Here is a 15,945-nt window from a genome sequence, read left to right on the forward strand (position 1 = left end):
TGAGCTAGACTAGACTATTCAGCTGCCTACAATTCCAGTATCAAGCTTTCTCACCTTTTACAAAGAATTTCCTTAAGTGAACGGCGGATATTGTGTCTGATCTGAGAATTCGAGGGCTGGCTGGAGGGTTTTGCACCAGGGGCTGAAAGCTGAACAGATTGTCTATCAGCAGATTTTTTACCACTGGGGGTGGCAGAAGTGAGCTGCTTGTTTGCTGGCCCAGGCTGCTTGGTTGAAAGTTGCTTTGTTGAAGACGGCTGTTTGGATGAAGGAGATTGTTGAGTTGTTGTAATAGGCCGTTTGGAACCAAGTTGCTTATTAGCAGGAGTTGGTGGTTTAGAGGCCTGCTGGCTGGTAGGAGGTGGCTTAGGTAAGATATGCCGTTCTCCAGTGGAGCGTTCGCCCGCAGAAAGAGAATCAACGTTTGTGTCTCCCTCCTTTTGCACTATTAAAGAAAAAGAATTTGAGAGTGAGAAACAAAGCCTTGTGCAATCCACCATAAAAACAAAAAGGACATTGGTCATACCAATGTTCTTCAAAATTATTCTGTTAGAAAGCATCAATCCAAAAGGATGCTGAAAATACATTTAAAAATGGTTAGAATCAAAGCAAGTGTTGTAGAATGGAATGAAACATTCTGTAGAACTGATAAACAATGAACACATATTTTCATAGCCAGAGTTGCAGTGGGTCGCAATTACTATAAAATATTATTCTGAAATTGTATTAATATAAAAAATGGGCAGGATACAAACTGTACATACACAGTGGACAATTATCACTGCTGGAATACGCACCAAGAAAATACAAAGCTGCATTAAGTATCCAAACTGCACTGACGCAATGGAACAAAGACCCATTTCAACTTGCATTTAGTTGAAATCTTAAATGAAATCTAAATACAAGTTTGACACCAACAGTATTATTAAGACAAATGGCCTAATTCATTCAAATTGCAATTCTAATGAATCCAGAAATTTACCTCAAGTCTTACAAAAGGAACACAGAACTCATTTTACTGCATCAGATAATACCCTCGACAATAACAAGTTACATTTGTGTAGCACCTTCACTTTGGGAGGACATTCCAAGGATAATATAATGGATTAGTACTGTTACACTAGGAAATTTTATCTATTGACACTCAAATCAACAATAATAAAATATCACTAACTAGCAAATTTGGGGTGACTCACTGAAATGAAAATAAATTTGAATACACATCTTTGAAAGAATGGCTAAACCTCTCTCTGGAAATAGCAACTTGCTCCAAAATGCTAGGGACAAAAATCACATTTTAAGAACGTTCAATTGGCTGTGTTTTAACTACAGTGAAACGTGGAGCCCTAAACTAAGACTGGCTCCAAACATCTCTTCCACTGAACTTGGGATGAGCTTTATTGTGTTCCAAACATTAATTATAGGTCCATGTGCTTCTGATCAACCTTTGTATTGGGGATTTAAGAGCTATGTAATATGCTTTTATTTTGTACTGTCCTCTACAGTGATACTGCTTAAGTAGATAGAATGAGTTCCAATGACAGAGTTTGAAAGGAATTTTGAAGGCCATCTAAATTGAGCCAGATTTAGAATTCCTACAAAAAGAAATCACATTATTTAGCAATTAAAAATTGTTACCTACATTACTGTTAATTAGAAAATCTAGAAAATATAAAGACTAATTTTTATACATCTCTGGAATATTTTAAGACTAAATTCCTGAAGATATGCTTTGCACCATCAGTTATACAAAATTGCAGATTTACTTGAGACACCATCAGTAAATTGTATTGTTTCTCTCAGTGAAAATACTTCTTACAAACTTTGATACTTTTGATACTGCATTTTCCTTTAATAATCAACCAAATGATAAAACTGGATTTCCTCCCATCTGCCACACTAAGGATTAATAATGGCTACAAATACCAAGGAGACAAGTTGTTAAATTCTAGAATACTTTTAAATATTATTTTAACAATAAACTTGGATTTGATCACGCATCAAAACTTTCAATGAGCTGCACAGCATTTTACACTGTAAAGTGTAGTGATTGTATATCTTGTAAGGCAGTGGTGGCCAACCTTTTTGGTTGTAAGACTTTGAGATATGGGTGGCTAACAACATACAAGTGAAACAAAACATTTCTAGTTGGGTTGACATCCAGCCAGGTTTCAAGTGAGAGGTTGTAACAGATTTCCTCCACCCCCTCCCCACCCACCCATAAAAATATACTTCTACGTTTTGCCAGGACAGATTACGTAAGGTACAAATAACTACCTTGGTAATAATTTGAATGCTTCAGGAACAATTTATAGCAGGGTTTGCAATATTTTATGAATTTGGTTGTATTTCCAATTTATAATAATAATAATCCTTGCATTTGATATAGCGCTTTTCACGTCGGGAGGACGTCCCAAAGCGCTTCACAGAACACACTGTAAAGTGAATTGACTGTATATTTGTGGGCGAACGCGGCAGCTAATTGCGCACAGCAATGTCCCACAAACAGTCGTAGATTAAAAATGACCAATTTATTATTGTTTTGGTTTTGGAGGGATTATTATTAGGCTCTGTGTGGAGTAAGGAAACTTGCCCAAGGTTTCGCCCTCTGCCTGGAATTGAACTCAGGTCTCTCACTTGCAAAGCGAGTGCTCTAACCACCGAGCTACAGGACTCCACATTTAATCATGAATGTAATTTTTACATCACACTACTTCATAAGAACAAATTATATTTGCATAGCGCCTTTCATGTCAGGACATCCCAAGGCACCGTAGTTTCTAAGAACCACAATTCTCAGATATACTTACACTTCATAGCCTAATGGACAAATTCAGGTAATATTTTCTTTGAATGAATGTGACAAATGTGGCTACTCAGTCTAGTTGGTTAATATTTTCAGGATTTATTTCTCCACTTAGTATTTTTCTGTGGAAAATGTTTTTATTTGACCTTTCGTTCGTTCCTATACGAATGTTACCATGGTTGGCGGTTGTCTCTTCCAAAGATCACAGCTTTCTCCTCTTTTTGCGGTGTGAAGTAAACGTCTCGTGAACAGTTTCCAGGTTTTCATTGCAATTACATACTGTAAAGTGGATTGACGGTGTATGTTGTGGGCAAAATACTCAAATGTGTTGTAAAGGCCTCAAGCAAAATACAGGGAAAGCATTAGTATAAGGCATCTGTACCTTGCCTGAACAGCTGGTAATGTAAAGCAAACACCATGGATGTGATTTATCCAATGGATATTGATAATTTTAATGATAATGTGCCAGGGGATTAAAATTTTAATCTGCCTTGTGCAACATAATGACCTCTCACCGTACACAGAACAGTAGGAGTGCGCTGAAAGTCTTTGTTTGTGTCAAAGATGGTTATCGAATTTACTAATGTTTCCACTTGCTAATTACTAATTATTCACCTACACATTATAAACTGTGGCACAACTACCAATGTTACAATTTTCAATATTATTTTTGATTGGATGGAAAAGTGCAGCAAAGAGCTGATTGATTATAAAGATCAGCAAATTCAAGAGGATATTAGACAACTCTTTGGTGAAGAAATCAATTAGGGATGATGTATTTTATTTCCTTTGAGACTGACCCAGGTGGACCTCAATTATGTTTTCTGGACCAGTTCACTTTTAACTCATCCAAAAACCTTGTCAAGTGTGTGTTGAGGGGAGGTGGGGGAAAGAGAGGAGAAAGAGAATGCTTAATACAGGCAAAAACGATTTTAAAGACATCATTCCAGTAAAGAATCTTCTGATTTGTATGAAAAACTAAACTGAAAACAAACAATTGGCTATTTCCTGGTTCTTTAGGAATTAAAATATGTACTGCAATAGATGTGTTTGATTAATGGGATTATAGTCTTAATTCTCTTCATTATGTTTACATTAACCTGCTAAATGTGGAAGGTTTAATAATTAAACAGAGTCTATTATGTTACTATCAGTAACTGCAATGTCCAGATGTCCAACTTTATCACTTTCTGTTGTCCAACGACTAGAAGTTTTTATTAACATCTTTCGTGGAGTCCTGTAGCTCAGTGGTTAGAGCACTCGTTTTGCAAGCGAGAGATCTGAGTTCAATTCCCGGCAGAGGGCGAAACCTTGGGCAAGTTTCCTTACTCCACACAGAGCCTAATAATAATCCCTCCAAAACAAAAAACATTAATAAATTGGTCATTTTCAATCCACGACTGTTTGTGGGACATTGCTGTGCGCAATTGGCTGCCGCGTTCGCCCACAAATATACAGTCAATTGACTTTACAGTGTGTTCTGTGAAGCGCTTTGGGACGTCCTCCCGACGTGAAAAGTGCTATATCAAATGCAAGGATTATTATTGTTATTAAAGATTAACCATTCTATTGTGCAAAAGAGGAACATTATAATTCAAGGCCTGGGTGAGTCGTCCTTTCACTTTAGCACCTGAGATTTTAGTAATTCAGCTACAGGGTCCAAATTCTGTGGGTGAAAAATCTCAACCCACTCTGATTGGCATAACTACACTATTCATAATTCATCAACAATTGGCAGTCTACTCCAATGAGTTCACAAGGATGGACATATTCAGGACTAATACAGAGTACTTTTCCAACAATAAACTTCAGTCATTCTGGTGGAGCAATATCAGAGCTTTGCTCTACATCTAAATAATGTTAAGCATTTTCCAACTGTACATGAATGAAACTCATGCAGTAGAAAAATGTACCATTCCCCAGCTTCAAGATCCCTCATCTATTAAGGATAATGCTCCTCGACCCAGGAAATTAGACAGGAATAGATTAGTTAATATTTTCTTGAGTTTTCAAGAGTATCCAAACCAAACAAAATTCCATGCACCGCACCTGCACATGAAAATTAGAGAGATATTTGCTGGAATGGAATGTGCACGCTCTCTCCCTAGAAGGCGCAACCTTCCTTCCATAATCCCACAGAATATCAGGCGCAGGATGGTTAAAAAAAAGGCTTGGGGACAGAGAGTATGCATTGGGAAACTGCTGGAGTCTAACCAGCTAAAAATGCATATCTTGCTATTGAAGTTACAACTTGGGAAGCTTTCCTGCTGCTGTCCAGCTAGGGCCACCCTACCCGTTAGGACTATGGCTTTGGCTTGCAGGGTTAACAAGCCGGGTTGGATGACACCCTGCCCCCCCCGGACTGCCCTTGCAAGTCCTGCCAATGAGCCAGGCTGGCTGTGCAGCATCAACAGTGTCCGGGAGTATTGCGGGCACGCCTTGCTCAGGAACTGGACTAGAGCCCAACAGAGATGACTGCCTCGATTCTGTCACCTTGGGACCAGTTCAGCTCCAAGAGACACCATTTATCTTTCCTCTATATGAGGAAAGTGGGATCTCATTGTTTTTATGGGATTATATTAAATATTTTTGGCAGCTTGCACAGTGAATCAAGGATAAGTGACAAAAAATATTGGTCACAATTAATTTGCACTAAATTATGTCCAGTGACTTAAGTTTCACAAAGGAATGAGTTCTTGATGTCAAGTATAATAAAGAAATTAAAATGTTGAGAAAATATTTTTGTTTGGAGTTATAGTAATAAAATCATTCTGTAAAATTGCTGTAACGTTTTCTGGAGTTCTTATTGCTCTCGCAGTGCCACATCATACTTGCTGAAAACTGGTCATAATCAACATTTATAATTGTGCTTACAAAATATTTTACATTTTAGTCAAGAAATAAAAGCCCACTAAATTTTATTAAATTCAAAACACTGAAAATGTTTTGCAAGGTATTGGAAAGTAGAAATACACTGAACTAAAATTTATATTTGATGAAATGTAATAATCTGTCAATCTATTCTAACTGCTTCAGAATACAGTATATACTGTAAAGTGTTTTGAGACTCCTTCAGCTGTGAAAGGCACTATAGAAAATGTAAGGTATTGTAATAATCTTGCACAGGCTGTGCTGAGAAATCTATATCAATCATAGAATCTATATCAATCATAGAATCATAGCACAGAAGGAAGCCATTCGGCCCATCGTGTCTGTACCAGCTCTCTTAAAAGAGCTGTCCAAATTAATCCCACTCCCCGTGCTCTCCCCATAGCTCTGCAAACTTGTCCTCCCCAAATAATTATCTACTTCTCTCTTAAAAGTTGTTATCAAATCGGCTTTCAGGCAATGCATTCCAGATCCCAACAACTTGCTGTGTGAAAAAAATTTCTCCTCACCTCCCCTTTGTTTCTTTTAACAACTGTTTTAAATCAGTGTCCTCGGGTTACTTATTGACCCACCGCCAGTGGGAATAGTTTCTCATTGTTCATCCGATCGAATGTCCTCGTAATTTTGAAAACTTCTATTAAGTCTCCTCTTAACCTTCTCTGCTCCAAGGAGAATAACCCTCGCTTCTCTCGCCTCTCCTGATAACTGAAGACCCTCTTTCCTGGTACCATCCTGGGAAATCTCCTTTGCTCCCTCTCCAATGCCTTGACATCGTTCCTAATGTGTGGGGCCCAGAACTGAACACAGTCTCTCGCTGAGGCCTAACCAGTGTTTATATAAAGGTTCATCAGAACTTCCTGACTTGGGAATTCTATTAGCCTATTTATAAAGTCGTGTATCCCGTATGTTTTTTTAACAGCTGTATCTACCTGTCCAGCCACCATCAAAGATTTACTTATATGAACCCTCAGGTCTCTCTGTTCCTTCACCCCCATTAAGATTGTACCATCAGCTTACATTGCCTCTCCTCATTCTTCCTCCCGAAATGCATCACTTCGCATTTCTCCACATTAAACTTTATCTGCCATGTGTCTGCCCATTTCACCAGTTTGTCTGTGTCCATTTGCAGTCTGCTAATATCCACCTTCATCGTTCCCTACTTTTCTTAGCTTAGTATCATCTGCAAACTTAGAATTGTACTCCTTATACCCAAGTCCAGGTCATAATATATAATATATATTAAAAAGAGCAGTGTTCCTAATATCAACCCCTGGGGGACGCCACTACGCACTTCTCTCCAGTCAGAAAAACAATCATTGTTCTTTACCTGGGAAGGTATATGGTTACTGTGGTCACTATCAAATCAAAACTCTCAAGGCCCTCCTATTCAACCGCGTGTTCGACCACCCTCCTACCCTCCCTGCCCTCCAGCATCCCTAATCCCAACCCCGTTCAGGTCCAAATTCCTTGGGATGTCCTCCCAATGTAAAAGCTGCTGTGTAAATATAATTTGGTATATTGTAAAACAATATCCCACTGGCTGTGGACAGGACATACACAAACCTTCACTATGTATGGCTTGCTCAGCTGTGGGACTATTAACTGGCACTATTAAGTTTACATTGCCCAGAATTCAGGGTTGCTTTTTCTCTGAAGATAATGGTTTAATACTGCTGATGCACGGTTGCACTCCCAGCAGAAGGCTTTCTCCTCAGATAAATTAAACACAGCAAGCAGAAAAAGTGAATGTAAAAAGAAAGTTTTATTTCTTCAAATATATTTTTCTAACTTCATTTCTACCTCTCCCAATGTTTAAACCACACTTAACCTATCAGGGAGAGCAGTGTCAATTTAATTTAAGCAAAACATGAAACCTTCACACCTTGTCTATTTCACCTGAGAACAACCTCCAGCTGTTATAATTACAGGTTTTGTCTTCTCAAACTTGTGTGTGGAGACAGCATTTTGATGTGCATAATACCATAGTGAAGTAAATGCAAGTAATTTCCAAACACCTTTCCCATTGCGCATTTACACCACATCCTGAAAATAGTAGTGAGTGAAATGTCAGTTCAGTTGCTACAACTAAAGATAGTTTTGGTTGTAATAGATTATATAATTCAGTGACAACACTGGCAGGACCCACCAGGTGATCTACTTTCAACACTGGAAGCTTTGCAATTAGTTAGGATAAGACAGAATTTAAGCAGGGCAAGCCAGACAAAAGACCATTTCTTACCCAACTTGCTTTCTTCTCCAGGATTGAATCCAATGATATATATATATATATATATGTGTGTAAAATTGGTAACAGATCAGAAGCATACTCAAACTCCAACCCTCTGCACAGTCCAGAAGTAGGTTTTCTATTTGAATTACAAATAGAATGGACTACCTAGGAAGGTGGTGGAAGCTGATTGAAACAACAATTCAAGTACGAGTGAGATAGCAATTTGGTAAATAAATTAATTGTTCATTTAGCTTTTTTTTCAATTAGCTTTTTTTAAAATTAAGCTTTGGAACCCACCAAATGGACTGCAATTGTGTTTCCCATTCTATGCATTCCTGTGTACAAGTGCTTTTTCCTCCAGTGTGTCTGACAAAAGTATGAAAAGAAATTTATATCAAAATGCAATGTGTTAAACCAGAGATGGGAATGCAATGGCAGGAGTAATGTCCGTAGCTATATGCAAGTAATTTCCAAACACCTTTCCCATTGCTGCATTTACACCACATCCTGAAAATAGTAGTGAGTGAAACTGAACTCTACCAATCTAGTTAATCCAAAATCTTACTGTCAAACTAATCTTGAAGTTAAAATATTATCAGGTCACTGAACACTATTCCTATTTTAAACTTGACAAGGTCAGTCAGCAGCCATGCTAACAAAGGTTCCCAGTTATCTTAATTCTCAAGTATATAAAAATGAATGTGTACAAATGATTTATGCATTATTAGTACTCTGTCCATGGTGTATCCATTAACGTTTCTAGATAGAATTAAAACTGTAAATGTGTGAGTTCCCAATTTCTGTCTGATACAGTTTCACAACACTGTAGATAATATGAATTTCAACTATATTTCTAGCTCTTGTAACACAATAATTTATTCTATCCCGTTATCCAGCTTGTCTAACAGAAAGAATGGCTCCTGGTGGGAACTTACCTGTTGCTGCCAGTTGACTGTTCCAGTGTGAAGGACGAGCAGCTTCAAATGAATAGCAATAATGTTTATAATGTAAATCACCAAATTAGATTTCTGGCAAACCCAGTAAAACAACTAGTGAGGGCATACCGGCTCTCCTGCAGTCTTGCGAAGAGCAACTTGAACCGCCGATAATGAATAAGAACAGTCTAGTTGATTCTTTAAATGAGGAATAATCTCCATTTGGGCTATACTTTAAATTAGTAATATAACATTGAAATGCTGCTGGTCATTACCAACCTAGGGTGGCAAGCAGCTATACGCTCTTTCATAACCTACATAGGGTAAAGTTTGTATCTCAACAGTATTCTCATTACTTCACCCCTTTGTGTTGTGCTATGACAGTCACTGCATTCAGATCAACATAAAGTTTAAATGTCACAACTATTTACAAAATAATAATAATCGTTGCATTTGATATAGCGCTTTTCACGTCTTCTAGACGTCTCAAAGCGCTTCACAGAATAAATATTAAGTTCTAATAGCTTAATATTTCAAAGGCTCTTTCAGAAATCCACTTTTTAACATTCATTGGCATCTAGCCTGGCTTCACAATCCTGACAAATAAGAATTCAACAGAAGTTACAATTATTATAGAAATAGCAAAAGCTTGTGACAAATTAAACTGTTGACAAGATTCAGGGTACTTTGGGTTGCCTTTAACACTTTTTGATATTCAATTTTAAGTTAAGATGCACTGCAGTATTGGGTATGACAGTCGTGTTCAGCAGCCATTAAGTTAAAGAATGAGGTTAATTGGCGATTCATCACACTGCAAATTGCTAACCTCAAATTGTTGAGCAAAGGTCAAACAACTGCCCATCATCAGGTTGGGATATTATTGTCTGAGTCACATGCTTCCTACCAAGTATTCAGAGAGGAAATAAAACTGAAATTCTTTAAAATAGCACGATAATATCCTACATTGTTGTTCCACAAAAACAAACCGTAGCACCTCACATTCTGTCAAACTGGTAACTTATGTAAAACTTTCACATTGCTAATCAGTTAAAATCCATATTAGTAAACCTTCAGTTAAAATTCATACTTAGGTTTTGTATGCCAATACTCAATACTCCATACTAATCTGTTGATTTACAGCTTCCGATTACCCATTATGGATAGTCATAAGACACTGCATTAAATAGATTTGCTTCTGTCACTCTATTAATATTATCCAAAGAACTTACTTTGAACTTGGATCAAAGTGAGGAACTCAATTTGGTCATCGTTAGTATGACATGAACCAGTTGTAAAATCATTTCAGACGATCAAATGCATTGATACCACTAAACATAGAATCTAAAGCACATCATATCCAATCATAAATTAACTTAAGTTATTAAGATATATGAATTTGAGAAATATTAGAATTGTGATTAACAAATAGATTACCAACCTTTTTCCTGGTCCTGGCTGAAGGGTATTAGTCAAGACGCCAAACCTTAACAGATGGTAATGCAGTGAGGCAGTATGCTGGTACACCAACATAGTGCACCACAGAATAACAGGAGGGAAGCTTGCAGGCATGACGCCACACATGCCAAGCTTCTTACCTTAGAAGAGATGCCAACCAGAGACATGTTGTTTCCTTTTAAACTAGGGACCAAAAATTGGAGGATGCGTCAACCTCTACAGTCTATTACGCTTGCGGCAGTTGACTCATGGATGGTTTTGCCAGAAGCCTGGAAGCATGTTGCCTAATTGTGCTCTTGGTTGAGGAAAATTATACGACACAAAATTTGTGAAGTCATGATGTTTGGAGAAACAAATACAAAACCAACCTGACATTTGTTTGTAACGCAAGGTCCAGCTATATCTTTATCAGTTTTAAATTATTTTGAAATAAGTGTTTTATGGCTCAATAATTACTCGCTCTTCACCTGTTCAGATCTCTCCAGAACACTTTGCTCTGAGCTCACAGACCCTCGGTTACCATTAACCACTTCATTCACAAGGTAAATCAATGCTTAGCTAGATAAGAGTTCATTTCAAAAGAGAAAGAAAGGGAAAAAAGTTTTGAAAATTACTATGTGATACATACACGATTTGTAAAACACTGATGTGGATATCACAGTCTTTTCTGGCTTTACAGCGTTGTAATTATGATCAATGGTCCAAGTCCCTAGAGCAGGACCTGCTGCACTTTCCTTTGGTATTGCTACAGGCCTGTTATGGACCAATACCACCAATTTCTTGGATGACGTTTCATTTGTGTCTGTTCCTTCAATAGCTTTTCGAGGGCCTGATGGCAGTTGTTTTGAATTAATCTGTAACAATACAATATTTTATTTACATGATAATATGTGATTTCAATCACATACACATACTACCTGAAGCATTGCTGTTAAACTTATTTTTCTACATTCCTTCATTTAAGACTAAACTGGCTTATCTTGTCGAAAATGAACAAGAATATCTGCTTTGCAAAGTAGGGTCAAGGCATCTTCATTCAGATGTTCTGTGTGAGCTCAAGTCTGGGCTATCCCCGGGGTCTCCTCAGAGCTGAACTGGCTCCAAGGTGACATACCTGGCAATGGAATGTCGGAATCGAGCCAGCCCTCTGTGACGGTCTCGGCAGTCCGGTTCCTGAGACAGGTGGGTCTGCAGTATTCCAGGGCACTGCTGATGACGGTACAGCCAGCCTGGCTCATTGGCAGGACCTGGAAGGGTAGACCAGTCACGGGGGGGCAGGGAATCCACCCACTCAGCTCCTGTTAACCCTGCAAGCCAAAGCCCAAACAGGTAGGGTGGTCCTAGTTGGACAAGCAGTGGGAAAGCTTGCTGGACAGCAATATCAATGGCAAGCTATGTGGATTTAGCTGGTTAAGACTCCAGTTAAGTTACCCCAACACACACTCTGGGGGTCTCAGGCCTTGGCTCTTGCCAACCTGCGCCTAATACTCTCTGGAATTAGATAAGCAAGATACGCATTTCATTCCAACAATCTATTTCTGGGATTTCCATGTGTAGGTGGGCTGCATGGAAATCTCAGCTTGGTTTGGATACTCTTGAGAACAGTGATGGGTTTCTGCATGCGTCAGACACCTGGCTGACAAAAAAAATCCCCAATTTCATCATACAACTGCTTTCTTCTGACTCCCACCATGAATCAGTATTACAGTTCAACCATCAAGAGTTCTCTGTTCTGCAGCAACAGAATCTCAGTGCAACAAGTCCTTATCACAGCTCCAGCTATTCTACAAAAGCCTAATTTACTCATTGATGTACTTCAAATTCAGTCTCAACCACAAACCCTATATCTGCAAATTATTCAACAAGATTTGTTAAGTTTAATTTTAATCTACATACAGTGAACTCCTCATAACTCGACCCTGGTTTAATCTGTCACTTAAATCATCATGTTATCAATATCTCAACCACATTTATTTATACATTTATACATAAGCCTAACTTGCCACTCCAGATAACTAACCACTGAGCCCTTTTCCCTTGAAATTATCAAGAGTTACTTAATTGGCATTTAATCAAATAAGAGGGTTGGCCTCAAAGTGACCTTTGATCCAATTTCAGTGAATTCTACTTCCATAAGACCATAAGACGTAGGAGCAGGACATTCGGCCCCTCAAGCCTGCCCCGTCATTTAATAAGATCATGGCTGAACTTCTAACCTAATTCCATTTACACGTCCTATCCCCTTATCCCTTAATCCCTCTATTAAAGGATGTTACTTCAGATACGGTTAAAAAACTTAATTCCCCAGGAGTGATCTCAATTACTTTGAAAAGTATAACAATTTGGCAACAACAACTGCATTTATATAGCGCCTCTCACACAGAGTAGAGTTGCACATCCTTGACAGTTGTTGAGCACAACTGAGCTAGAGGAAAGTGACCATATGCACGATCGAAGAGCAAGGTCTTCAGGCACAACTTAAAGATGGAGAAGGAAGGGGCAATGTGGAGGGATTGCAGGAGAATGTTCCAGAGTTTCGGGGCATATTGATAACAGCTCATCAAATGTGTCGAGCAAAGAAACACAAGAATAGTAATGTCCTCATTTAGGCTTTTTTTTTAAATTACAAGGGAATAGATTCCATGGGCTACATAAATCAATCCTTATGCATACCCAATACGAAAAATAGATTGCAAGAGACTCTACCTTCTAAGCAGCACTTTTTAAAGATACGGGTAATGTGATTTGCATAGAAATTTCAGTGGAGGAAGACTTTTAAAACAAAAACACAAATGAAACATTTGGCCCCGTTTCTTTGCTTTTTAAATTATAAACATCACATAAAAACAAACCAAGTGATGAATAGAAAGGCAAAGTCGATCCCCTGCATACACTGTGACAAAGTATGCCTATTTCCTACCTATCTGTGGAGACCTGTAGCTCAGTGGTTAGAGCACTCGCCTCACAAGCGAGAGACCTGGGTTTGATTCTCAGCAGGGAGAAACGTTGGGCGAGTTTCCTTACTCCACACACCTCTTTACCTAGCAGTAAGTGGATCCCAGTCATTAGTCGATCGGTAGATTGCTGTTCCAGGTGTAATAATCCCTTCAAAAAAATTTGGTCGCTCAATCCACGACTCGTTATGGGACGCTGCTACTGTGCACATTTGGCTGCCGGGTTTCACCCACAAAATATACGGTCAATTCACTTTACAGTATATTCTGTGAAGCGCTTTGAGACGTCTCAAAGATGTGATAAGGAGTTGCATCAAATGCAAGGATTATTATGATGTACCAGAGAATTCAAGAGGAAAATCATCCACATTTCTAGTGGTATACTGAAGTCCCACATTTATCAGCTGAAGTTCTGGTTGGCATTCCGCAGAGCATCTTTGACAACACGTGATATTGGGAACATACCATCAGCAGCCGGCATCACTATGGGAGCTGTGCTAACTGCCATCGACATTACAGCACAGTCAGTGGTGCTTTACAAAAGGTGACACTGCATACAAACTGTTTGTTTAAGTGCTTCTCCTCTTATCAAGAGTTTCTACATAGTCTACAGTAATAAGTCCCACACTCAAGGCAAAATCTCCATCCCTTTGTCACTACACCCTCACTTTGCCAATCTCTCTGTGTTTAACTGACAACCCCTCACAATTATTATAACTGCCTATTCTTGCTCACCTCCTTTATTTTCCTGCATACTTGTATATTTTACTAGTGATTGAGAACAAGCTGATGTCGGCTAGCACAGTTGCCAGGGAGAGTGGGTATCACCCTAGCTTTTGTTCTGAGTTCAAAACAGGAGGTGATCAGCTTTCTTAAGACATGCTGCTCAAGAAAATAATCACTCTGTAGATCTCCATTCTACCTGAGTCACAAGAACCATCCAATATTAAGTGTACAAAAGGCATGTTAGTTCAGAACTGAAAGCAATCTCACTAAAAGGATTTACTGATAGATATGAATGATAGACAAATAATAATAAATAATAGTAATAATCCTTGCATTTGATGTAGCGCTTTTTACGTCGGGAGGACGTCCTAAAGCGCTTCACAGAACACACTGTAAAGTGAATTGACTGTCTATTTGTGGGCGAATGCGGCAGCCAATTGCGCACAGCAATGTCCCACAAACAGTCGTAGATTGAAAATGACCAATTTATTATTGTTTTTGGTTTTGGAGGATTATTATTAGGCTCTGTGTGGAGTAAGGAAACTTGCCCAAGGTTTCGCCCTCTGCCTGGAATTGAACTCCGGTCTCTCACTTGCAAAGCGAGTGCTCTAACCACTGAGCTACAGGACTACACTACTTTAGGTATTTTAGATTCCAAGTGGGGAGAAGCAGATTTACCTCTGCATTTATCGTGCTCTTTACCTCTGCCAGAGATTTCGATGAAGTGGCCTTCTCTGGCTTTGGCTTGTTTTTCTCTTTAGTCTTTAGTTTTTGCTCCTTGGCTTGGCTAAGCGATTTCATTGTAGCTGCAGCATGTTTGAGGATGCAGTCATTACTGCAGTACACAGAGTCCGTAGAGGCCAGTTTGGTGCAGCCGGGCCCAATACACTTAGGCACACCAGGAATTTCCACCATCTAATAATAAAAACAATCCACCAATAATTATCGGTAGAGTACAGTTCACTCAAATGACATTACTCATATCCAGGACAAATGGTACTATTTTCACGTATGCAGTGTTGCAACAACAATTTACATTGTTATAGCACTCTTCAAATGAGAACATCTCAAAGTGCTGTACAAAAGGGCTAAGCAGGAGCCTGAGCTTGGGGAAGGGCAGGAGAAGTCGCTGACGGGTTGCCTGCTGATGGCAGGATGGAGCAAGTGAGTCTGAGGAACCTTAATGTTGACCCACTGCAGGATAGGAAGTCAGTGAAGTTGAGCAAAGGTGGGGGTTGATGGGATTGTTCTCCCAAGAGCAGAAGGTTAAGAGGAGATTAAATAGCGGTGTTTAAAGTTATGTGGGTTTTGATAGAGAGAAACTGTTTCCACTGGCAGGTGGGTCAGTAACCAGGGCACATAGATTTACGATAATTGACAAAAGAACTAGAGGGGAGATGAGAATTTTTTTTATATAAACAGAATTGTTCAGGTCTGGAATACACTGTGTGAAAGGGTCGATGGAAACAGATTTAACAACACCTTTCAAAAGGGAATTAGATCGGTACTTGAAAAGGAAAGAAAAATGTGCAGGAGTATGGGGAAAGAGCGGGGGAGTGGGATTGATCGGGTAGTTCTTCCAAAAAGCCAGCACAGGCACGATGGGCCGACTGGCCTCCTTCTACACCCTAATATTCTATGATTCACAAAGCGTGGTGCAGGAGACTATACAAGTTGCTGATATTCTGGATGGTCTTCAGTTTGTGGAGGTGCTAGAAAAATTAAGTGTGGTGGATTAGGATATTGGCTATCATGAGGAGGTGGTGGTGGTGATGGTGGGGAGATGGAGAGCAATCAGAGCCCGCATGGAAGATTTGAAGGTCGAACAAAATGCAGAGGAACCCATGCTGTTGCACAACGTTTTTAAACAAACAATGCTGTATTAAAGAGGGACACCCGGGGGAAAAGCTTAAGACTTGTTAAGTTAATTTAAAATGCAAATGTGATTCA

At 39.1% G+C, this 15,945-nt stretch overlaps 1 protein-coding gene across 1 annotated transcript in view; it reads right to left on the bottom strand.

The window, feature by feature from the left end:
• Positions 1–15,945, bottom strand: part of LOC103190451 (death-inducer obliterator 1) — a 69,865-nt gene that overhangs the window by 30,257 nt on the left and 23,663 nt on the right. The window contains exons 6-8 of the mRNA XM_042341874.1: positions 14,674–14,910; positions 10,944–11,169; positions 55–445 (exon numbers count right to left, since the gene is read on the bottom strand). Of these exons, the coding sequence (XP_042197808.1) occupies positions 55–445; positions 10,944–11,169; positions 14,674–14,910 (854 nt within the window). The remainder of the gene's footprint in view (positions 1–54; positions 446–10,943; positions 11,170–14,673; positions 14,911–15,945) is intronic.

The sequence above is a fragment of the Callorhinchus milii genome, unplaced genomic scaffold, assembly GCF_018977255.1.
Source record: "Callorhinchus milii isolate IMCB2004 unplaced genomic scaffold, IMCB_Cmil_1.0 Scaffold18, whole genome shotgun sequence".
In the NCBI taxonomy this organism is placed as follows: domain Eukaryota; kingdom Metazoa; phylum Chordata; class Chondrichthyes; order Chimaeriformes; family Callorhinchidae; genus Callorhinchus; species Callorhinchus milii.